Genomic DNA, 25,156 nt, shown 5'->3' on the forward strand with positions numbered 1-25,156 from the left:
ACTTAGTTAAAAAAATGTACTTATATGAATATCACCGATGTTTTGTTGAACAACAAGGAATTCTTAGATACTTTATTTGCCGGTCCACAGGGACTGGCAGTGACATGAATTACCAGTCCAAGCTTAATTTTACCGGTAAAAAACTGGTAATTACCGGTGAACGGGACTCTAAACCAATTCAAAGTGTGATCAGCTGATCCCAATGGTCCTCTTTCAACAACAACTGGTGGCCTATTGTTTGGAATCACAACACATTCTTATACAATATCACGCTGGAACCTACCGTCTGCTCGGACAGATTGATGCGGACAAGCTCTCTCCCGGCAGACCGCGCTATAGCAGTGACGAGACTGGTCTTGCCGACCCCCGGTGACCCCTCCAGGAGAAGTGGGCGTGGCAGCTGCAGGGCCCGCAGGACCCGCTGTGCGTTCATGCAGGTGGTCGGCGCCTGCAGGGCGTACTTGGTGCCGGACTCAGAGTGAACATCACCTGACACACACAACAACAGGTATTATAGGAGTACCAAACAGCATTCGGCACCACTCGCCCCTTTCCTAACCTGCAAGAAGACTCCTATCGATGAATGTAATGTGTGAAAATACGAGAGCCCAATCAGAATGTGCGTATATCTTCAAGTACTTCTGTCAAAGAATACCTAAGGAATAATTTTTTAAGTCTTGCATCTTAAAATATACCCTCAATACAGTTAAATGTGTTCAGTCATACTGTATAAATGCCGTCCCGTAAATGTAAGTCTTGAATAGCATCTGGAATATATATAACATCAGGAAAATATATGTGAATCATTACGCAATAAGTTGACAATTCTTTTAACTGTACTCATTTGTGCTTAGACAGAACTGAGTCGCCAAAAATGGCCATGTGAGGGGCACAAGTTGCTATTCGGCCTGTCCTGGAATAACACAGTAGGTCACGAATGACCAAACAGGTGACAATTCAATCTGCATTATTACTGCAGCATTGTTAAAACTGTATAATGCCTGGATGCATGTGTCTCCATACCAGACATGAGACAAAAACATTAACTGCAATATTAACAAGATGATACATGATTGGAATACCTCTTGGAATGCTGAAAGGTGGTATGGAGAAGACTTCATCCGTGCTGATGACAGCCATCTTCCCTGCAGCCTCTTTCTGAAGACAGAGATTCAAGTCCGCCATGTTGTAATCATGGCCACCAAATGAGTTGATCTGTTTGACCAGAAACTGGAGGCATGTGTCACGGGCTACCTCTATGTTGAAGTCAGCCCTTTGACTGGAAGTACCTGGAGAGACAACAAGCAAGCAGATCACTACATTGTCATTGATAGTCACAGCAAGAACCGTCAAGCCACTTCCACCAAGGTTCGAATGATTGCAGTTGAAAATGAATGTACAACACAAAGTTAGACAGGTAGCTATAGCCTCCTCAGCAGTATGAAGAGTGAGTGAGTATGGTTTAACGCCACTTTTAGCAATATTCCAGTAATATTTCGGCTGGGGACACCAGAAATGGGCTCCACACATTGTACCCATGTCGGGAATCGAACCCGGGTCTTTGACATGACGAGCGAATGCTTTAGCCACTAGGCTACCCGACCTCCCCTCAGCAGTATGAAGAGAAATTAAGTAAGACTGAGACAAACATATTGTAAAATTGGAAATATTCCAATGAAAATATTGTGAAAATTATGCTAACAAGATCGATAATCGGAATTATCGTCGAAAGGAAGAAATATTAACCATTATTGATATGAAAATTGTGTCATGGATAATAACTTACATAAACAATTGTGATGAAATAAAGCTTAAATTTATCAAACCAGACTTGTTATTGTCAGTCATGTCAATTGCCAAAGAAGGAAAGCAACTGTTTTTGTTATAACTCCAATATCCACAAAGTAATCCATGCACAGATGTGTCACCACTCACCAGCAGCATGAAGTGTGGTGATTTCTTTCAGACATTTTTGCTCAAAGTTACTTCTCCGATATTTATCAATAATCGATAGATATTCAGTTAACGATTATCAGTTTCTATGATCTGTATCCATAGCCAGCCCTAATTCCAGTGCCTTTCACCCTCTGAATTAGTTTTCATGCTCCAGCTACCATTCCCCATGACAACACACTTAATTTGATACTGTCTACAAATAAATCATAACCGTCTTACCACTTCCGAGACTGTCCAGAAACACAAGACATGCGCCATGGATGTACGCCTTCACAGGGTCAAGGCCACTATCAGAGGTTTCCATGGAAACCTCCCCCAAATCGGGTGTGGCACAGGTGTTGATGAAGTGGACCCAGGTGAGGATGTCTCGGATACTCACGGTGCACCTGGTAGGAAGGTGAGTAAAGACATCAATCACAAAACACCACAGAGAAACATGTAGAAGATTTACACCCATGTAACCTGCAATACCTTTCTTGTTTCTACACAGGCGATGTGGACATCTTGCATGATGCAAGGCGACATAACCTACAAGAGTTAGTAACCATGGAAACATGGGCATGACTGTTCTAAGTTTCAGTCAGCAAGTCCAAATTATGAGCTAAGAATGTAGCTTTTGGCCAAGTAAGCTCAGCAACAAAATATTAAATGTGAGTGAGTGAGTGAGTGAGTGAGTGAGTGAGTGAGTGAGTGAGTGAGTGAGTGAGTGAGTGAGTATGGTTTTACGCCGCTTTTAGCAATATTCAAGCAATATCACGGCGGGGGACACCAGAAATGGGCTTCACACATTGTACCCATGTCGGGAATCGAAACCCGGGTCTTCGGCGTGACGAGCGAACGCTTTAACCACTAGGCTACCTGACCGCCCCAAAATATTATGAAGACTAATATCTTCTGAAAATGATGCTGAAAGTCAAGTTTTGTCAGAACCTCTGACAGACAAGTTCTTGTGCAGTCAGAGGTTCAGACAGATTTTCCAGCAGAGTGGGGTCTCTATAACATAATCAACACAGTAACTGATAATATCACGACACATAGTAGCGAAGTCTCCAGTGAAAGCCAGTTTTGGATGATAAATGTTACATCTTTCATCTGATTTATGTCTCTTCAATTCAAGACATTGTCATCTGAGCACACAACACTGTAATGGATTATACCAAACTAGACAGAGGTACTAACTTTTTTCCAATTTCATTATTTGAGAACCACTCAATGAAATCCAATATGGCCGCTCCGAACCCAGTCGTGCCGTCCTGTTGGTTGCCAAGCTGTAGTCCCTCCCGGATGTTGTGTTCGATGATCTCCTCAAGGTCGTCACGCTGACACGTGGGCGGACACCAGATCTCCGTGAACCTGTTCCGCAGAGCCGGAGACAACTGCAACACATCCCAACAATACAGTGGCCATTCAAGGTGAAGGGACCATAAGATTCTACAGTAGTCATTATTTTTGCTTATTGCACACAATTTGATGTTAAGTCTTTGATTGTTTTTCTTGTTAAAACGCCGCACTCAGCTATATTCATGCTATATGACGGCGGTCTGTTAATAATCGAGTCTGAACCAGACAATCCAGTGATTAATATCATGAGCATTGATCCACGCAATTGGGATAGGATGACATGCATCAACCAAGTCAGGGAGTCTGACCACCCGATCCCGTTAGTTGCTTTTTACGACAAGCATAGTCACCTTTTACGGCAAGCATGAGTTGCTGAAGACCTATTCTACCCCGGATCTTCACGGGACTCACCAGAATGTAGAAGGGGCCCTGTTGGGGCGTTAAGTCTTTGACAGGTATTAAGAAGTTGGTAGAACATGAGTGAGTGAGGTTGGGTTTAATGCCACTTTTAACAGTATTTCAGTTATATTGCGGCTTGTCAGCTTAATGTGGGAGGTAAGGCCGAAATGAGGCAGGTCTCAGATGTATACCGCTTCGGTGAAACCCACAAGCATGGGTATGGTGCTGACTAACGCAGAAACATAATCGGGGCGAAGCGGGATTCGAACCCACAGTCATAGGTTTCTGGCGTGTGGTAGAACATGAAGACATGACACATTCTATGGATGAAAGTGGCCAGAAGAATGGTGGTAACAAGCAATAATGGAAGTGTTATCCGTAACAGCTTGCTGTAAATTAAAAGACAATTCAATAACAACTTTAGCAGGGATTTACGTTACACACAAAGGTGAGTCCAGTATGCACAACTGTTGAGCCTGGATGCAGAAAAAAGACTTTACTGCATCCCAAGGGACCCACAATAAAATTCATTGTACCTACAGCTCATCAAGAGAAGTTATGCACCTAATCAAGTGTGGATCAGACAACCATAAACCACCGGTCCACAGAGTAAGGGGTCACATTGTTCCACTAGTCCTCATCAAAACAATCTCTTACAACAATGGTATGATGTAACTGTCTTTTATACATTGTCATATCAACACACTTTCTATGTTAGTTGGAACCAACAGTGTCAAATTGTTAAATCAATAACTACAGTTAGGAAGCAAATTTATGGATGTCAACTTCTTTATTATGGGGAACACAACGTTTCAGAGTATATACTTACTCCTTACCTGATGAAGGAGTAAGTATATACTAAGAAACGTTGTGTTCCTCATAATAAAGAAGTTGACATCCATAAATTCACTTCCTTATGTGTATCACTACCATAGTCAAAATCAGTGACATTGGTTCTTGCCAAATACTGTAATATACACTACACAACATTTGCTTAGGACCCAAATAGTCATCTTGAGTCAAATGTTGAGTCGTATATTTCACTTTATTGCACTTGTGGAATTTGGTGCATATTCTCATAATTATTCCTCCAAAGTAGTAACAGATGGCCTTTCTGGATTATCTACAAATACAACATAGGATCTTTCCTCACCTCCTTCTTGCCGAAATCCCCGCCGGGATTCATGGTGGCGTACACCTGGAATCCCCCCGCCGCCTTGATCTGCTCCACCTCGTTGCTGCCCCCGTCTCCCCCACCCTTCTCCGCCAGCAGCAGCGTCTGCTCCGGCTCCAGCACACTGTTGAGTCGCTCCAGCACGGAGTCGTCTGCCAGGGAAATCTCGTCGATGAGGAACATGCTCCCCTCCTTCATGGCCGTCACCAGCGGACCGTCCAGCCACTCAAACAGCTTCACCTCCTTCGGGTCATCCTGGACAGCAAGGTCAGCTTATGTTCGTTTGTTTGTTTGTTTGTTGTTTAACGCCGCACTCAGCAATATTCCAGCTATATGCATGATATGACAGCGGTCTGTAAATAATTGAGTCTGGACCAGACAATCCAGTAATTGACATCATGAGCATGGATCCACGCAATTGGGATACGATGATATGCATCAACTAAGTCAACCCAACCCGTTAGTCGTCTCTTATGACAAGCTTGGTCCCTTTTAGCAGCAAGCATGGGTTGCTGAAGACCTAATCTACCCCAGATCTTCATGGGTCTTAGGTTCGTTTGAGTTTACGAATTAATCACAACAGTCAGCAATATCGTAACTATAATATGGAAGCTAGCCTGTGAGATGTGAGTCTGGTGAGGTCAAACCAGTCTATCTTCAATCAGCCAGTTGAAAACTCAGAATTACAAGTTCTGTCAATAATCAGCAACCATGAATGTGGTCACGATTTCCACAACACATATATTTTTGTCTTTCTATTATCTTTTACAGAATATATGACCCACCTGTTCTGTGTGGGATCGAACAGGCCGCAGTCCCCCGAGGAAGTCGGCACTCTCGGTGTGGAGGTGGCAGTTGACACTGAACAGGTGGCGCCCTCTCATGGCAGCGTACAGCTGACATACTGTGGTCTTGCCACAACTGAGGGAGGACATATGTTCACAATGATGAGCTTGAGAATTTAACTTGCCTTTTGACACATATAAAAGGTTAATATCAGTCATATAACAAGGGTGAAACAATATGGTGCATCGTGAGATTTCATGCAACGATACAATACCAATCTCATCAAATTCAGACCTTAGTTCTCGCTACCGCTAAACATACAACCAATGAGAGCGTCGCTTACCAGATCATGAAAGTGACAGTCGGAATGTGATTTCTATTCATACAACCTCGAAAACTTTAACAGGGTATTCCGAACGATAGTTACAGGTTTAATGACTGAATCCATACAATCTAGACCATCTATTCGCCATTCCTGAATGTTCTTTTGTTTAGGTTTCAAATCTGTATTTCGAGATTTTGTCAAAATATGTTTCGAAGCGTAGTCACCAATTTGAAATTAGTGCCGTAAAGCATTCTTTTGGTGGGTCAAAGTTCGCACTAGTTCGGTCTGACGTGACCCGTTATGGGATGTCCTCAGATCTTTGTTTAGCGGTAGCGAGGACTAAGGTCTGATTTTAATGAGATTGATACAATACATGATACGTTTTTTTCTGTATCAATACTGGAAGATACACTTACTACTCGTTCAAATATCAAATATTTCAAAATGGGTTGTAATTAGTGTTTCAACTTTACTTAAAAACATAGCCACTACGAACATGTGTCTACAGCTAGATTTTCCTTTTGAACCTGTTCTGAAATATTTATAGTAAGAAGCTTCCATGCAATTTGACTTAAATATCCGTGTTGCGATACGTATCATATCGTGACCTATGTATCACTATACGTATCGTATCGTGACTTTGCTGTATCATTTTACCCCAAAGATATAGTCAAGGTTATGATGTGACTCCTAGGAATCCAAACCTTATCAAAGATACATCACAATATGGATACAGAAGCCTAGTACTGTAGTGTCTCAGTTCAGGCCTAACTGATTCATTTATCAAAACTGTGGGAGTGGATAATTTCCTGCGAGTGACCCTATCTCGGTCATCAAGAGCCAAGATATCTACAACATTTGCTAAATTCATAACAAGACATACTGAAACGCTCACCCAGTTTCTCCGACCAACAGGACAGGCTCCCTGAACTTTATGGCCTGGCCAATGAGAACAGCCAGTCTTCTCATGTTGTGTGTCCAAACAATGTGTTGAAAACCCTCCACTGATTGGTCAGTGACCTCCTTCAACATGGGTGCAGTTGATGACGACGTCCTGCGTGTCAGGTCAAACAGCAGCCTGTCATTAACATCTCGCTTCAGATACTTCTTGAGGACCTCTTGAATCACAACCGACTCTTCCGCCTTCCTCACACGGCCAGCCAGCAACATGTAGCCTGGAGAACATGCACAGGACACTTAGATGTATAGTCCTCCAATTGGTGTCGAGAAAATTTAAATGTTTGTTTGTTTGTATTTTAACACCGCACTCAGCAATATTCAAGCTATATGACTGCGGTCTGAAAATAATCAAGTCTGGACCAGACAACCAAATCAGTGAACCTTACACCAGATCCTGTTAGTCGCCTCTTATGACAAGCATAGTAGCCTTTTACAGCAAGCATGCTGAAGACCCAGGTCTTCTAACCAAGGTCTTCACAAAAATTATATGAGTGAGCGACATCACGTAGACATGCACAGGACAGCTAGATGTATACTCCTCCAATTGGTGCAGATAAAATTTAAATGAGTGAGTGATGCACATGCATAGGACTTCCTGGTGGAGGACATCTAGAGGACATCTCTACATCATGTATAACTCCCATTGGCCTACACAACCTTAACTCAGCGAGGGATAATTTATTGAAACTGTTTAAATGTTAGAAAAGTGTAATGCTCATACCGAAATTCGATATTCTGCTTGCATCACTGTTCTTTGGTTAAGAAGAATAATACCAATGAGAATATGGAATTGTTAGCACTACACTTTTATCTTCTTATCGTGTTGCAAAGATTAATTCTCATATTGTTTCCCACGTCTCCCAGAACTGAGAGTCGGCTGTTGTCCTACCGTGGTCAGCAAGGTGCTGGTCCCAGTCGTAGAACTTGGTGCTTGTCTTGACATCGGTGCTGCTGTACCGCTCCGCCCACCGGAACAGATCCCTCAGGGTCATGAAGCCCTGCTTCCCCGCGAACACCCCCGACCCCCGGCGCCTCATCTGGAGCAGACGGTCAACATGGCAGTCAAATATGGCAATCTTAAAGAATCACGAAAATATAACATAACTGACACCATTCAAGATTATTATACACATGAAAAGAAAGAAAAAGCCAGAAAATGTTCACTTATGATACCCATGCTCCAGTCTATTGAGCATCGAAACTGAAGTTCCACAGATGTGAATGAGCAAGGTATCGATTCCGTCTCCTCTGTTCACCAGAGCCCTTTACCTGAAGCTCCAGCATGACCTTGACAAGTCGTTTGGCATAGGACAGCGGGATGTTGCATCGCTGATGGAGAATCGTTTCGAGTTCTATGCTTGGTATTTCGTTGAAGTGCAGCTCAATGAAACGATTCCTGAAGGCTCGTGACAGCATCTACAAAACATAGTAATATTATTGGTTGGCCTACATGATGTCACAAGAGTCTCAGTTTGCACCAGAAACATATTACCTCATACTGATAAGTTTGTAATGTTTCAATAGTTGGATAATACTGTCCACACTTATGTAGGAGATATTCCTGCTCACAGCTGAACCATTCAGCTAATAAACAAGAGAACAAAGTCATCTATATCTCCCACCTATATCAATGGTACATACTTGTTGTGGATAAATATATACAACTTCCCAAACTATCAAAAGTCTCCAGTTCACCTCCAGACCAATCTATGTGCCAAGTGTGCTGAAGAAAAATTGTAGATTACAAGCTCAGGATATGAGCACTGCTGACATTTTCAGTGAAGGTACAGTTGTTGCTATGGAAACTCAAAAAATTAATTTCTTAAAAATCACAATCTATCAAAAATCTATGTGCCAAGTTTGCTGAAGAAGATCTAATACAGAAACAAGCACTAGGGCCATGTCCAGCCTAAGTCAATGATCTGGCCATGGAAAGTAAAAAAAACAAACAAAACAAAAAATATTTTTTAAAAATCCATAACTATCGAAAGGCACCAGTTCACCATTAAGCCTATCAACGTACAAAGTTTGGTGAAGAAATATTGTACAATTTTCAAGGTCTGCTTCTGAAACATCTTGCACACACGGTCTCTATTTTAATACCTGCTGCAAAACGCACTGCAGGGTTTAAAAAGTGTCCACACCACTTCCGACCACACCCGAACCCAAGTTCACATTACATCACACCATTTACAAACATTATCCCTTCAGATATCATAAAATTATCCAGAATGGTTGAGATAAGAACCAAATCTCCCAAAAGTAAACACTCTCTTCCAGGTCCTGTACATGTCATACCTTCCTGCCTCCATACATTCCTGGAGGATTCTGGGTAGCGAACAGCATGAACTTGGGGTGAGCCTTCACCGTCTCCTGGGTCTCCGGAATAAACAGTTCTCGGTTGTCGTCTAACAGCTGTGGAAGAATAAATAGTGACAATGTTATAACATAACTAGACCACTTGGGGAAAACCCAAAAGCTGAAATGTTATAACGTCACACGAGAGGCTCCTGCAACCCTTCAAGTTACAGGTTTTGGATAACAAGATGGTTTTGTTTTCGATCTGGAATCCTTACTTAAATTTCAGTTTGGGCACAAAAAATAGTACAGTCAATTAGAGGCGAGTGATATAATAGATTGGTATGTAGATTTTAAAAATACTTTGACTTGTAGCCAATTGGAGATGCAGAAGTACACTGTAAATCCAACAGGATGTCAGTGGACATATGGTTACCACGGTGATGTACTCACCTTGATAATGTTAAGAGCCTCAAGGATGTCAGTGAGGGACATGGTTACCACGGCGATGTACTCACCCTGTTTAGGGCCTCGAGGATGTCAGTGGGTGACATGGTTACCACGGCGATGTACTCACTCTGTTTACGGCCTCGAGGATGTCAGTGAGGGACATGGTTATCACGGCGATGTACTCACCCTGTTGAGGGCCTCGAGTACGACAGTGGAGATATGGTAACCACGGAGATGTACTCACCCCGTTAAGGGCCTTAAGGATGTCATTGGGTGACATGGTTACCACGGCGATGTACTCACCCTGTTAAGGGCCTCAAAGATGTCAGTGGGTGACATGGTTACCACGGCGATGTACTCACCCTGTTGAGCCTCGAGGACGTCAGTGGGGGATATTGTTACCCTAGCGATGTACTCACCTTGCTAAGGGCCTCAAGGATGTCATTGGGTGACATGGTTACCACGGCGATGTACTCACCCTGTTGAGGGCCTCGAGGACGTCAGTTGGGGCCAGGTTCAGCTCGTCCAGGATGATCCAGTGTCCCCGTCTCATTGCCTCCACCAGGACACCTGACACAGATAAAATTAGTCACCAACGAACCACAGCAGATAACAGTCACCAGCAGAAAACAACACTCACCAACAGGCAACAGAAAACAACACTCAACAGCAAACAACAGCAGACACCAACAGACATCAACACTTTATTTAGAGGAGGCTGCTGTTCCTCACCAGCCAGATGGGTCTTAAATAAGTGAACGTTGTTTCATGCCAGTCAGCAATATTACAGCTATATCACGGCAGCCTGGAAATCATCAAGTCTGGATCAGTAGAACCTGGGCTCGTGCAACAAGCATGGGGTGCTTGGGACCTACTGTTTCCTGGAATCTTCATGGGGTGAAGCGGTGACACTTCTGGTGGGCAAGTGATGCATTTGCCAGGTAACAGAATATTATTTCTTTTAAATAAGTTCCAGATAAAATGCACAAGAATTAAATTTGCAACATAATTTTTACCTAAGAACTGCTCAAACGGCAATATCTTAAAGGATTGCTCTGTAAACATTTACCACATTCGGAGAGTGAAGCTCACCTTCCTTGAAGACGAGTTTCCCTGACTCATCTGCAGCGTAACAGCCGACGTACTCCTGCAGGTCGGTGTGTTCATGGTTGTTGACTCTCACACACGGGTTGCCACTGGACCGTGCCAGCCACATGATGAGACTCGTCTTCCCGACGGACGTCTCGCCCTGCAGCAGGACCGGGTGCTGGCTGGGGAGGGAAGTAGACGGCAATGTGTTACAGGGTGCCAGATGAACATATCAACAGCACTGTCCATTTAGCAAATACTGAATCCATGTCCTTGAAACATTTACAGAACATGGATGAGATTTGAAGGTCTTCATTGAAGTTAGATCATTTTTGTCATTAAACAATATATAACATCACTAAACACATGTCTGGGTACACCTGCTGGTACCTGGGTCCTACTCAGGTCCCACCTGACCCAGGTTACCCCTCCCAGCCCTACTTACAATCATGCAGATTTCCTAATAATATTCAACTAGAAACAAGTTAAGGACCACCCGATTCTTTCACATTACTATAGTCATGACATGAGTAGTAAAGCACCATGTCCACTTGTCAAGCGAGTGAGTGAGTGAGTATGGTTTTAGGCCGCTTTTAGCACTATTCCAGCAATATCACGGCAGGGGACACCAGAAATGGGCTTCACACATTGTACCCATGTCAAGAATCGAACCCGGGTCTTCGGCGTGACGAGCGAACACTTTAACCACTAGGCTACCCGACCGCCCCCACTTGTCAAGGCTTTGTTACCTCTCCACTTCTTACCTCGCTGATATTACTCGGGCCAAATCTCGCAAGTTCTCTCGGACTGATGGTGTCAGAATGTAATTGTCTGGCACATGAGGCTCCAGTGCACCCTGGGATATCCAGTAACCCTCGAAGTTGAGGTGTTTGGCGCCGGGAGGCTGTGGGAGTGGCTGTTTGAGAATGGCCTTGATGTTGGACTTCCCAACCACATGCTGACAAACGAGTTTCTCCACCACGGGATGGGACGACCGGTCCAGCTGGGTGAGGAAACTCAGGCAGAAACCCTGGCGGAGAAAACAGCTGGAGGATTACACCCTGTACACACTTGTATACATGGTACGAGCTGAAAATCCCTTTTACAGGGTATAACAAACGTAACCACATTCTCAATAATCCTTATTTGCTTGTTTGTTGTTTTACGCTACATTCAGCAATATTCAAGCTATGTGACAGCAGTCTGTAAACAATCGAGTTTGGACCAGGCAACCCAGTGATTGACATCATGAGCATTGATCCACGCAATTGGGATACGATGACATGCACCAACCACGTCATCGAGTCTGACCACCCGACTCTGTTAGTCGCCTCTCAGGACAAGCATAGTCGCCTTTTACGGCAAGTATGGGTTGCTGAAGACCTATTCTACCCCGCATCTTCCAGCATCTTATACTTCCCTTTTGTCAGGATAAATACTCTGGACACAACTTTGTTTTCAATATGATTCGAAATGTGCACTTCTAATAATAGCTGCCCAATCCAACGAGCACTTAATTCATAAAACATGAATGAGAGCTATACATCAATATTTTGCCTTAACAATACTCAGATAGCTAATTATTAGATGTTAAATGTTGACTGACTACATTTATGTAAAAGCTTGTCACCATCTCATACCTCATACAGAGATCGTGCTACAAGGCTGCAGGGGTTACTCGAGGCAAATTTGAGTGCTCGGCACAGGGTTCTCAAACTGAAATTAAACATCATGTTAGAAAACAATTACCAAGATATGTAATAACATCAAGATATGTAATAACATCACCAAGATATGTAATAACATCACCAAGTTATGTAATAACAACACCAAGCTATGTAATAACATCACCAAGCTATGTAATAACATCACCAAGTTATGTAATAGCACCACCTAGCTATGTAATAACATCACCAAGCTATGTAATAACATCACCAAGAAATGTAATAACATCACCAAGTTATGTAATAGCACCATTAAGCTATGTAATAACATCACCAAGTTATGTAATAACATCACCAAGCTATGTAATAACATCACCAAGCTATGTAATAACATCACCAAGTTATGTAATAACATCGCCAAGCTATGTAATAACATAACCAAGCTATGTAATAACATCACCAAGCTACATATAACATCACCAAGCTATGTAATAACATCACCAAACTATGTAATAACATTGCCAAGCTATGTAATAACATCACCAAGCTATGTAATAACATCACCAAGCTACATATACCATCACCAAGCTATGTAATAACATCACCAAGCTATGCAATAACATCACCAAGCTATGTGATAACATGAATGTCCCTACCTTTTCACAACAGCAACATCACAAACAAAATATACAATCTGAGATATTCTCACTACAATTTAATGAGACAAACTCCATTTCTCAAGTAAATACTTCTGTCATGTTACCTGAAGTGAGGTTTATGCCCAGTGCCATCAGTGAGTCGTTTGTGTGCCTCATTACGCACAGTGAGGTAGAACTTGACAATCCCATCTACCTGTAGGGAGGACAGCGACAGGCCGCGGAGGTAGTCATTGGTCAGAATCTTCAGGTCCTGGGTGTCCTCCAGCTCATCCACGTACAGCTCCGTGAACCTGGGGACAGTAAGTGAATGTTGTTTTATGCCACAGGCAGCATCAAAGCAGCCGATGTAGGACCAGGAAGACTTATAGTTGAAAGCCAAAGCAATGATCCACCATGTCTGGGCACAAGGACATCAGTCGGTTTACACATTCTCATCATCCGATCTTCATCAGTTGGAGGGAAACGTGCAGCCCAGTCAACTAAGGAACCACTATTCGCTGTACAGAGTTGCATCCCATGGGCATGCCAGAAACCTAAGATTGTGGGTTTGAATACCCAATTATGTTTCTAGGTTTGTCAGCACCATACCTGTGCTTTTGGATTTCACAAAAGTGGTAAATGTCTGAGGTCTGCATCACTTCAGGCTTTCCTCCCACATTAAGCTGACACGCCATGATATAACTGGAATACTGTTACAATTACCAAACTCTACACATTTTGGACAATTTCAAAGCCTTCTACTACTATCTACTCTAGCTACACAGCCATATTAATTCGGATGAATGGATTTAACAACTGGTTTGAAGTTCTTTCTGGAGTGAATGAGTTGGATTAAACATAGCTTTGAACAGTATTCAATGTCACAGTGATGGGGGAGGAAAGCCCTTAAAGATGCAGGTATTAGACGTTTACCACTTTGGTGAAACCCACTATTCAGGGCTAATTTGGATTTGAACCCATGATAATAAGTTTCTGGCATGCCTAAAGGATGCAACTTAGCACACAAAATTGCAACACCTTCTGACTCATATCTAACCCACCTGTTCTCATGCCAAGGGGAACAACTCCTCTAACCCATCTGTTCCTCATGCCAAGGGGAACAACTCCTCTCAGCCACCTGTTCCTCATGCCAAGGGAAACAACTCCTCTCACCCACCTGTTCCTCATGCTAAGGGGAACAACTCTCACCCACCTGTTTCTCATGCCAAGGGGAACAACTCCTCTCAACACCTGTTCCCCATGCCAAGGGGAACAACTCATCTCACCCACCTGTTCCTGATGCCAGGCGTGAGGTCCTTCTTTCCGATGTCGGTAGCTGGGTTCATACAGGCGAACAGCCGGAACTCACGGTGTCGGACAACTGGGTCCACGTCACTGAAATATATAAACATGGATCATGAAGAACTCTCATAAAGCAATACAGAACAGTTCTAAAATATAACTACTGATATACCACTACTCACCCCCTCTCTGTAAGCACCTATGACCCTGAGGTCAATCACCCTCTCTGTAAGCACCACCAACCCCAAGGTACTCTCACCCCTCTCTGTAAGCACCACCAACCCTGAGGTCACTCACCCCCTCTCTGTAAGCACCACCAACCCCGGGGTAACTTACCCCCTCTCTGTAAGCACCAACGACCCCGAGGTCACTCACCCCCTCTCTGTAAGCACCACCGACCCCGAGGTCACTCACCCCTCTCTGTAAGCACCACCGACCCTGAGGTCACTCACCCCTCTTTGAAAGCACCACAAACCCTGAAGTCACTCACCCCCTCTCTGTAAGCACCACCGACCCCGAGGTACTCTCCAGCAGCCCGCTGAGGCACTCTAGAGTCTCGGCAGCAGCAAGGTTGATCTCGTCCAGCAGAACCCAGTCTCCAGCACGCAATGCTTTCACCAGGGTTCCCTACAAACGAACAACCAGTGTGTAGACACAACAAACAGATGCGAGCTGATGATCTGAAGAAGTTTCGTTCAGTTAAACACACCCCTCATCCAGCTGACCACCCACCTCAATGAAGGAGAAGGCAAGGGCATTCTCTATCTGCTGCACCTGAACCTTCAGCTGGTGCAGACGCCGGCCCATCTTCTTCCACTGTCGGTGCTCCTCCGTACCTGTCACACACCACCACATCGTTACCACAACACTTTCAGGGATATAACTAGTCCTGTACACAATTTTATCATGAAATTACAGTTTGGTTATATGAAAAGCAAAACACAAGCATGGAGTAAGTGAGTATGCTTTTACGCCATTTTTAGAAATGGATATGGGCCTCATACATTGTACCCATGTGGGGAATCAAACCCAGGACTAGGCAAGATGAGCAGACACCTTACCCACAAACCCCTTCCATATATGGTTTGTTTGTTTGTTTGTTTGTTTGTTTGTTTAACGCCACACTCAGCAATATTCTAGCTATATGACGGTGGTCTGTAAATAATCGAGGCTGGACCAGACAATCCAGTGATTGAATGTAAATCTGTGACTGGAACCCACCACCAGTAGGTCCTGGCAAAGGGAGGCAACTCTGTACAGGGTACAGCATCCTAGCTTCATTCGATGCTTGGCAGCATAATCAGATTACGGCACACACAATGTACTGTAAACTCCAGGCACAGAGACCTCTACTGTAGTTTCATATTTACAGTCAGCCGTGACAGAGCGGTTCTAGTGCTGAATGGGCCTGACTAGGGCTGGGACGATACACAAGGTCACGATACGATACGTATCACGATAGTGGGGTCACGATACGATACGTACGATACGATACAAAAAATAATGTCACAAGCTGGTGGGAGATGATGAAAGTTTAATGTAAAATAGTTCTCATCAAATAACTCAAAATTTCCTTCAGAACAGGTGTCAAACACAGCACATGTCACTCAATAGCAAGACTCAAAACACCTGAGTTAAGGAGCCTGACTAAATACCTGGATTTTCTGCAATAAAAATGCATTCTAAATGTCATCTGAACAGCAGAACTATTTGGTAAAAACAACCACTGGTTTGTGATTTTCTAACAATGATCAATGAAATGCAAATTGTCTGAAACTCTGAACTTGAATAATCAACATCACACTAATTAGTAAATCACAAAGTCAGACATGTTTAACTGATGTCTGAACATTAACTCTTTCAACACCAGTCAACCAGAAGTGTCAACCATTAAGTTCGTTGTAAATAAAAAATGTAAGCTAACACGTTGATAACATTCAGATTAAGGACCAAGGAATTGAAAACTTGACGATTTTAGGCAAATATAAGATTTCATAAAATCCACTTACCTATTTCTGTTTTATTTTCATTGTTTACGTAATTGGAAAATCATTTAAAAAAAAGAATTATGAATAGTTTCTGTCATCACCCATTTCCCGATAACAGCGGCTGTCCGCTCAGTAACATGAAGAATTATCCCGTTTTCGTGGCTTCGTATGGATAAAACGTTCGTCGAAGAATGGCATATGACACATCGCTGGAAAGCTTATTCCTTCATCTACATTCTCGTAACATCGACTGTTTTTTTCCGTAGTTATAACAATCAATTTCATTGGATTTAAATTGGTTTCTAATGACGCTTTCTTGCCGAAATTTGCTACAAGTTTCGTGATTGGACAATTTTGAGCACGTGACCTAGGGCAGCCAATCAAATTACAGCTGTGATACCAAGCTCGTGTTGATATATTTCAGAAGTGGCGAAAGATTTTTGATAAATCGTGCTATTGTGAACGTTTTAGCAGGAAATCACGATATATATTAAAAATATGGAACTTCGTGAACGTATCGTGCTAGGTTACGAATTGTGACAAAGATTTTTCATGCATATATTTTTGCATCAAACATCGTGTCCGAGCCGAGAATTCAAGGCGACGAAAGCCGAGATGTCATTTGACTTACATTACACGCGATCGCACGAAAAGATGGAAATAATAACTTAGATGTAAGTTTGATTACTTTTAGATATATTTTTGTTGATATTATTTATTACTTTGTATAATATATTTAAAGATTTGTTTAAAACGTCTTTATTTTGCTCTTTGACATGTTCGATGTGGACCCGTATTTCAATAACATCGCGGGAATTAGTGAATGTTTCTTTTAATTTATCGATAAAAAATGATAAATTGAATTGGAATATGTATTTCAGACATTATGAAATGTGATAGATTTAATAAATGAATGATATTACAGGTAGGTCCATAAAAATATATACTATTTTGACGTGACTACGGCTTGGCCGGTAAACCGGCCTACGGTGTCTTGGGACTCGATGCTTCTTGGCCGGAAAACCAGTCGCCATGTTTGAAGGCTGAAACTAATACGAGTCATTTGATTGGTCGTACTACGAAAATCAACCAATCATATTTGACCTTGTTTCATCGCTTTATTTTCTTTACTGACTGCGTTGGAACAAAACGGACGATGTAAACAGCGGCAAATACGTTTTGTTACTTGTAGTATATCAGCTGTGTATCGTTTTGTATCGATACATAGACCCACGAATCGATAGTCGTATCGAACTGTAATGTATCGTGATACATCGATGTATCGGTGAATCGTCCCAGCCCTAGGCCTGACACAACATTTACAAACAACATGTGGAATAAATTGTTAGAAGGAAAGTCATACCCTTGTCGAACTTCTTGGTAGCCGACTTCTGAGTGTGGTCCATAAGTGTCAGCAGGTCGGACCACTTTCTTCGAGAAAAACACTCCTGGCATAGAAAATGAAATCACATGATCTATTTCATATTGGAGACACTTCTGTACACAGAGTTTTCATAGTTGTAGAATAGTTGTAGAATGCATATTTGCAAATTGGACCCCATATGCATACACTTCAAGTAGGTGAAGTGAAAATGGGTTTAACATCGAGTTGTCGATTTGCTTCTAAATAGCAATTCGCATGCCCATGTGTGCATGTCTTCTTGTATTAGTCTGGACCTATGCTGGTGCTAGCCGTGACATAACATGCCACAGTTTAACATGGATATCCCCCTCAAACACACGATACTGACTCTGAGGCAACCAGTCCGTGTTTTATCCCTTTATTTTCGGGCGCCAGGCAGGGTATCTATCCAGTAGACCACGTAAGTCACACTTTTTTTCAGCATAAAATGTTGACATTCAGTAGTGTGATAACTACAAACCTGTATGTGGCCCAGAAACCTTGTATTCTGTTTCCTTGAGAACGTTTTCATGAAAAGCATCTCAAAGTCCTCTCTGAAGGGCATGATGACGAACTTCAGATCGACAGGCTTGAACCTGCAACATGGAGTGAGGGGCCATGTTCTCTACAGTCAGCACAACAAAACACAAACATTACAGGAAGAGGTAATTGTATACATGCATTATTTAGAGTTCTCTCCAGCAAAAATACCAAACATCCACTGCAAGATCAAGCACAGTCTGTTGTTATCACACACTAATCTCAAACATTTAGTCATAGTTTGGCAGGAGTGATTATCTTAAAATACAGATCCTTCATATAAGTCTCAACAACATGTTTAATGTGCAGGGTAATATCACAGTCCTAGCATGATGATACAGGATTAAAGATCCCCATCCAAATACTTTTGTCATTAAGTCCACAAGAAATGCATGACATCATGTACAAGAGGAGTCTTAACTAAATCAACACATGTTCAATCTTACCCTCCGAGAAGGTCTGTGCTGTCACTCTGCTGGTTCAGGTTGATCACATGAAGCTTGTGTCCTGAAAACAATATCTCATACTCAGACTGGCGACATCAAGAAAACAATATCTCATACTTAGCCTGGCGCCATCAAGGAAACAATATCTCATACTCAGCCTGGCGCCATCAAGGAAACAATATCTCATACTCAGCCTGGCGACATCAAAGAAACAATATCTCATACTCAGCCTGGCACCATTAAGGAAACAATATCTCATACTCAGCCTGGCGAAATCAAGAAAAACAATATCTCATACTCAGCCTGGCACCATCAAAGAAAAAATATCTCAAACTCAGCCTGGCGACATCAAAGAAACAATATCTCATACTCAGCCTGGCACCATCAAGGAAACAATATCTCATACTCAGCCTGGCGACATCAAGAAAAACAATATCTCATACTCAGCCTGGCGCTATCAAGAAAAACAATATCTCATACTAAGCCTGGCACCATCAAGGAAACAATATCTCATACTCAGCCTGGCGACATCAAAGAAACAATATCTCATACTCAGCCTGGCGCCATCAAGAAAAACAATATCTTATACTGAGCCTTGCACCATCAAGGAAACAATATCTCATACTCAGCCTGGCACCATCAAAGAAATAATATCTCATATTCAGCCTGGCACCATCAAGGAAACAATATCTCATACTCAGCCTGGCGACATCAAAGAAACAATATCTCATACTCAGCCGTGCGCCATCAAGAAAAACAATATCTCATACTCAGCCTGGCACCATCAAAGAAATAATATCTCATATTCAGCCTGGCACCATCAAGGAAACAATATCTCATACTCAGCCTGGCGACATCAAAGAAACAATATCTCATACACAGCCTGGCGACATCAAGAAAAACAATATCTTATGCTGAGCCTGGCACCATCAAGGAAACAATATCTCATACTCAGCCTGGCACCATCAAAGAAATAATATCTCATATTCAGCCTGTTGACATAAAAAAACAAACAATATCTTATACTGAGCCTGGCACCATCAAGGAAAACAATATCTCATACTCAGCCTGGTGGCATAAAGGAAAACAATATTACCATACTCAGCCACATAATCAACCAGGTCATCAAGCCCAACCACTGGATCCATTTAGTCGCCATACCACCAACGTGGTTTTCTGGACACCTGTTCTAACCATGCTAACCGGAATCTCAATGGAGCCAAGTTGTTAATAACGCTGCCTCCCTGAACCATGCTACCAAATCTTCCATGGACTGTGTCATTAGCATTGTTGTTGCTGTTCAAAGCAGCACTAAACCCAACTCACAGATGGGAGCCACTAGCACCGGCCAACTCACCCAGTTGATGAGCTAGGAACTGGACAGATGATGTTTTGCCTGTCCCTGTCTCGCCAACAAGCAGCACCGGTTCATTCCGACTGACACACACCGACACCTTCTCCAGCAGACACACAGACTGACGGGTGTACGCAAATGTCGGAGGACTCACTCTGAAAGCCATGGAACACACTACTTGAAACAGATCACTCAGAGATGCTGAATTTTACAGAAGATATATAGACACATTACCAAGAAAGCTACAGGATGACTATTATCTCCTTACTGCTGTGTATATTTAATGTCAAAGTCAAATCAAGGCAAATCCTTGAACATAAAACAAGATATGTTGACGTCCAATAGGAAAGTCTCTAGTTCATTGCCATGATGTCTGCTGAACAACTTAAAACAAGATATATTGACATCTAAGAAGAAACTCACCTGTTCATTGTCATGACGTCTGCTGGTTTTCTTGGCAGGACAACACGACCAGCGGTGAAGGACGACTCGCTCACTTCAATTATGGGCTTGTACTTACAGATGTAGAACTCAGTCTGAAACACGACCAGGAGTAAGTGAGCAGACAGGATTCACAATATTGAAATATCTGAAATACTCGCCGTGGAACTTGAGGCAAGATGACAGCAGCTTGTGCATCAATCCACGCTATCTGAGAACAAACCAAACTGGAGTCCCATTTCATGGATTCTCAAACATGCTGTCCTCTATGTCCTCCATCACCTTCGAAGACATACGTCTGATTTGAGGTGTAGTCACTATATGTACGAACAAATCAAGAAATGACCTGGTTCTAGCAAATGCTCTGACCAATGTGTGTTCTGATTACAATTGACGTGTGCAATATGTGCGAAAGCCAAGTCGCCTTCTGCTCTACACATGCCTTTAACAGCAGGTAATGGTAAGGTTCTCATAAAAGTCATGCATTGATGAGGGTTTATATGAATTCCTTGAGTCATAAGATTCTGGGGTAGAATAGGTCTTCAGCAACCCATAATTGCCAATAAAAGGCGACTATGCTTGTCGTAAAAGGCGACTAACAAGATCGGCTTGTCAGGCTCGCTGACTTGGTTGATACATGCCATCGAGCCCAATTGTGTGGGTCGATGCTCATGATGTCAATCACTGGATTGTCTGGTCCAGACTTGATTATTTTACAGACCCCCCGTCATATAGCTGGAATAGTGCTGAGTGCGGAGTTAAACAATAAACAAACAAAACATAAGGACTGCAAAAAAATTAAATTACTAAAAAAGACAAGAGCAACTACTACACCACAGTGAGTGAGTGAGTGAGTTGGGTTTAACGCTGCTTTTAACAGTATTCCAGTTATATCACGGTGGCGGCCATTTGTATTCATGAGTGATGAGGAACAGTGTATAAAAACACTGTGAATTTTATATGACAATTACACTTATGCAATGTTTTGACTGATTGTGTGGGGAACAGTGCTTTTTAGATCATGTGACTTGAAATGGAATTGAGGCTGTAAACAAGTAATTAATTTATCTGCAAAAGTTTATTGAGAAATGGGGATTTGAACTCACAATGTCTAGCTTTCAAAGGTCATGTGACATATTACGACCAAACACTTTATCCACTAAGCCAAAGTGAGGAGGTTCAAATGAAGATGACTTTAAGTGGACCAAATATTTAACTAAGAAAAACTTTGTTTTTTAAAAATAAATGAAACTTAAACCATTACCAAAATATAGAAAATGAACTTTAAACAAAACTCTTGAAACAGATGAAAAACACCATTTCTGCATTTACAATCACCAACATCTTTATTCATGAAGAACCCACTGGTACTGGAGAAACATAATTCTCTTTTATTCTCTTTTACAAATTTCTAGTAATGCCAAATGATATTAACAAAACTTTCTCTGGGTCGATACGTCTCTCGGCTGACAGACATATCTCACATAATAACAATGATACCTTTATTTTTGATACATTGAGCTTGGCGCCAATGGCCTCCGCTAATGGCATCCTCTTGCTTGGTTTAGGCAGACAGGACACAAAACAGTCCAAGGCTTCCTGGAACACCTTGGCGCCAGCGTCAGTGGACGATACGTCAAACTCGGAACTGACCCTATTGATCCATGTCATGAGATCCCTGCAACACAACACAGAAGGTGGAATAGAACAAAGGCAGTGTTGCTTCTCATCATATCATTAATGTGAAGATTATGTGGAACAAAAACAGAGCACAGGACCACATACCAGGACTGTTGCTCCCACTATTGAGTCCTGCTTTGTCGAGGGTAAAGTTGAACTCACCTGGTAGATACGAGCCTCCCCGCTAATGACAGGAACTTCCCTGCACCGTCCGAGTTTGATGTGGAGGTCTCCGAGTCATGCTTGCCGGCTGACAGCATGAGATATATGTCCAGCAGCTTCTCCACTACTGTGGCCAGCTGGGGGAACCGGCTCACTATCACCTGTATGGACCACAACGTTATAACTCGTATCACATACTTCAAGGTGACAAAAATGTGCAGATAGTCACTGTGAGGATTCTTCTCACTGAGGCTATAGCCGTTGAATATTTAATCTAATATTACGGACTACATTCCATAAGAACAGTGTTGTTCTACTTTAAAGTTATGGAATGTGTTTTGACTGATATAATACAAAACTTGACACTACAAGAACAAATCTCAAACAACTAAATTTTCTAAGATTTCCTGTCAAGAAATATCCCCTTTGAAAGTTTGATGACTACAGTACATGGGGTGGCACAGAACACACCAGTACCATGACACTGTCACCGTGGCGGCAGACGGTCAACACACACCTTTTCCAGCTCGGAGCGCGAGAGGGGCTCAACATTGATCCTGGTCCACATCTTCTCCAGGAGGAGCGCGCTACCACTGCGCTGACGATGCCACCCACTGCTGCTCCCTACAAGTCTAAAGGAGGAGGAGAAGAATCAGAATCTTTGCTTATTTACCGTCAACACTAGACACGAAATCAGGGATCAGATATCAAACAAACTACACTATCCACCAAACCAGTGGTCATTCATCACTGCTTTGATTTCCCAAAGTGTGAAGCCCATTTCTGGTGTTCACTGCCGAGATACTGCTGGAATATTGTTAAATCTCACTCCCTCACTAACTCAGATGTTGACCTCTGAACTATCTAAACATGGTGGTAAATCTCACCTTTGTGTAGCAAACAGTCTGAAACCAGGGTTGGCCTTGACATTGTCGCCATGACCCGGAACGGTCAAAGTGTTGGTCTCCAACAGAGGCAGGAGGATGGACACAACGTCCATCGGTGCAAAGTCAATGTCCTCCAACAGTACCCAGAATCCCTCAGTCACGGCCCGTGTGAGGATGCCAGGCTGCCACACAAACTCCCCGGGGACTTCGGTGCATCTGTAGGTCCCCAGCAACGCCTGCACACAAACAGGTAGGATCAACAACAGAAACAATACATACTTCTTTATTCAAATCACAGTAGGTTTTATCTCCTGACATGCTATTCCTAGTCTTCTTAATCACTATTGCAAGCAAAATGTTAAAAAAAATGTAAGCATCAAATGCATATTTTTTTCAAACCTATTTTTCTTTACATATTGAACATCAAATATTGATATGATTTTGATAATGAACTAGCAACCGACATCACAGTCATATAGTCTCATCATAATATATGCACACACAACCTTCACATTCGATGACAGCTATGACAAGGACGTCCTATCTGCCCCTCACTGTGCTGTCTGCGTACCTTGCTGTCTGTCTGATCCCCAAGCTGTATCTTGATCAGGTGCGGTGTTGTGTGTCGCCCCGTCAGGCCGGCCAGGTGCTGGACAAGACTTGTCTTCCCACTGCCGACCGGCCCCTGCAGGAGGACCGGGGCACCCGACACAACGGCCAGAGCCAGGCTCCGTAAGTTGCTAAGCATAGAGCGCACCGGAACAAGCTCTACGGACTCCGTCTAGGAGGGAATGAATTGAATGATTCAGTCTCAGAGGAGAATGTTTTAAATGACTGATTCAGTCTGTGGTCGGAATAAATTGAATGACACAATTTTCAATCTATGTGAGCATGGCAACCCATATGATACTGAGTCTATTCAGACAATTTGCATGTTTAACTCCCTACACTGGTGAAACTGAACCTTGACAGCTTGAGTGGCTACTTTGTTTGTTGTTTAACGCCGCATTCAGCAATATTCCAGCTATATGAGTGCGGTCTGTACATAATCAAGTCTGGACCAGACAATCAAGTGATTGACATCATGAGCACCAATCCACACAATTGGGATATGATGACGTGCATCAACCAAGTCAGTGAGCCTGACCACCCGATCCCATTAGTGGCCTTTTACGACAAGCATAGTCACCTTTTACGGCAAGTATTGGTTGCTGAAGATCTATTCTACCCCGGAATCTTCACGGGTATCAAGCAAGATATTTTCATATTTGTTGTTAAAAGCTGCCTCCAGCTATACACAGCAATATTCTATGATGGTGGCCTGTAAGTAATCGAGTTTGGACCAGATAATCCTGTGATCGCTATTATGAGCAACAATCCACACAGTAGGGGTATGATGATCTGCAATTAACCAAGTCACCGAGACCACCTGATCCATTAAGTCCCCATTTAAGATAGCATACATTTCTGGGCCCTATTCTGTTCACGATACAAGGAATATCAGTAGTAGTGCTTGATGGGTGATACTGTGGTTGATGAACATGCTGAAGTTCCTATTTGTGCTGTTTTGCTCACCGTGGTTGTCTCCCCTTGTAGTCTTGGCAACAGGAGGCCAGCCACCTCCACCACACTGTCGCTGTAGTCCATGCTCACCAGGCCCTGCATGGTGTGACTCAAGCTCTTCAGACCCGTTGACACGGCAACCAAACACTCGGCTTGCTTTCTTGGACTATCTTCCAGAGAAAATCTGAAATGAAACAAAACACATGAAATTGAAGACAAGGACCAGTTCCATGTGCTTGATACACAAAGCCTATGTTCCCATTTATGTGTCTCTTTGTTTCTTGTTGTTTTAACGCTGACACAACAATATT

At 42.7% G+C, this 25,156-nt stretch overlaps 1 protein-coding gene across 1 annotated transcript in view; it reads right to left on the reverse strand.

Moving 5' to 3' along the window:
* The window catches only part of LOC124140365 (midasin-like), a 158,930-nt gene that overhangs the window by 129,018 nt on the left and 4,756 nt on the right, over nucleotides 1-25,156 (reverse strand). The window contains exons 5-33 of the mRNA XM_048384590.1: nucleotides 24,858-25,029; nucleotides 23,854-24,063; nucleotides 23,283-23,518; nucleotides 22,913-23,027; nucleotides 22,396-22,556; nucleotides 22,054-22,231; nucleotides 20,536-20,648; nucleotides 20,116-20,267; nucleotides 18,759-18,819; nucleotides 18,254-18,368; nucleotides 17,734-17,818; nucleotides 15,115-15,218; nucleotides 14,873-15,009; nucleotides 14,371-14,475; nucleotides 13,206-13,391; nucleotides 12,419-12,494; nucleotides 11,543-11,808; nucleotides 10,782-10,960; nucleotides 10,168-10,259; nucleotides 9,240-9,356; nucleotides 8,211-8,357; nucleotides 7,831-7,978; nucleotides 6,877-7,156; nucleotides 5,656-5,791; nucleotides 4,850-5,125; nucleotides 3,136-3,332; nucleotides 2,176-2,342; nucleotides 1,083-1,289; nucleotides 284-489 (exon numbers count right to left, since the gene is read on the reverse strand). Of these exons, the coding sequence (XP_048240547.1) occupies nucleotides 284-489; nucleotides 1,083-1,289; nucleotides 2,176-2,342; nucleotides 3,136-3,332; nucleotides 4,850-5,125; nucleotides 5,656-5,791; nucleotides 6,877-7,156; nucleotides 7,831-7,978; nucleotides 8,211-8,357; nucleotides 9,240-9,356; nucleotides 10,168-10,259; nucleotides 10,782-10,960; nucleotides 11,543-11,808; nucleotides 12,419-12,494; nucleotides 13,206-13,391; nucleotides 14,371-14,475; nucleotides 14,873-15,009; nucleotides 15,115-15,218; nucleotides 17,734-17,818; nucleotides 18,254-18,368; nucleotides 18,759-18,819; nucleotides 20,116-20,267; nucleotides 20,536-20,648; nucleotides 22,054-22,231; nucleotides 22,396-22,556; nucleotides 22,913-23,027; nucleotides 23,283-23,518; nucleotides 23,854-24,063; nucleotides 24,858-25,029 (4,624 nt within the window). The remainder of the gene's footprint in view (nucleotides 1-283; nucleotides 490-1,082; nucleotides 1,290-2,175; nucleotides 2,343-3,135; nucleotides 3,333-4,849; nucleotides 5,126-5,655; nucleotides 5,792-6,876; nucleotides 7,157-7,830; nucleotides 7,979-8,210; nucleotides 8,358-9,239; nucleotides 9,357-10,167; nucleotides 10,260-10,781; nucleotides 10,961-11,542; nucleotides 11,809-12,418; nucleotides 12,495-13,205; nucleotides 13,392-14,370; nucleotides 14,476-14,872; nucleotides 15,010-15,114; nucleotides 15,219-17,733; nucleotides 17,819-18,253; nucleotides 18,369-18,758; nucleotides 18,820-20,115; nucleotides 20,268-20,535; nucleotides 20,649-22,053; nucleotides 22,232-22,395; nucleotides 22,557-22,912; nucleotides 23,028-23,282; nucleotides 23,519-23,853; nucleotides 24,064-24,857; nucleotides 25,030-25,156) is intronic.

This window comes from Haliotis rufescens, unplaced genomic scaffold (genome assembly GCF_023055435.1).
Source record: "Haliotis rufescens isolate VD_foot unplaced genomic scaffold, xgHalRufe1.0.p SCAF_5, whole genome shotgun sequence".
NCBI classification, from domain to species: Eukaryota; Metazoa; Mollusca; class Gastropoda; order Lepetellida; family Haliotidae; genus Haliotis; species Haliotis rufescens.